Raw genomic sequence first — 283 nt, forward strand, 5'->3', positions numbered from 1 at the left:
CCTTTTTTTGCTTGAGTACTTTGTTATTATCAGCTGATTGTTTGCATTTTTTTGTGAAATAGGTGGTCAGTATTTAAACTGTTTAATGAAAACCTTAATTTCACTTTGTACTGAGACTTCTTGTGATTTTTTTTCCAGGTTGCAACAGTCTGTATCCGTTGATTCAAGTGATAGTGAATCAAGTGATGGGAGGAAAAATGCAGTTGCAAGAATTATTGCCAAACGTCTACCAAGTCTTCAAAACATCCTACTACACCCACCCAAGGTTTTTATTTTTTTTATT

The 283-nt window shown here is 33.6% G+C and overlaps 1 protein-coding gene across 1 annotated transcript in view; it reads left to right on the forward strand.

Moving 5' to 3' along the window:
- The window catches only part of LOC119594718 (serine/threonine-protein phosphatase 6 regulatory subunit 3-A-like), a gene marked incomplete in the record, with an annotated part of 49082 nt that overhangs the window by 13178 nt on the left and 35621 nt on the right, over nt 1-283 (forward strand). Inside the window, 1 exon segment of the mRNA XM_037943777.1 lies at nt 139-265. Within this exon segment, the coding sequence (XP_037799705.1) occupies nt 139-265 (127 nt within the window).

This window comes from Penaeus monodon, chromosome 34, assembly GCF_015228065.2.
Source record: "Penaeus monodon isolate SGIC_2016 chromosome 34, NSTDA_Pmon_1, whole genome shotgun sequence".
Taxonomy (NCBI): Eukaryota; Metazoa; Arthropoda; class Malacostraca; order Decapoda; family Penaeidae; genus Penaeus; species Penaeus monodon.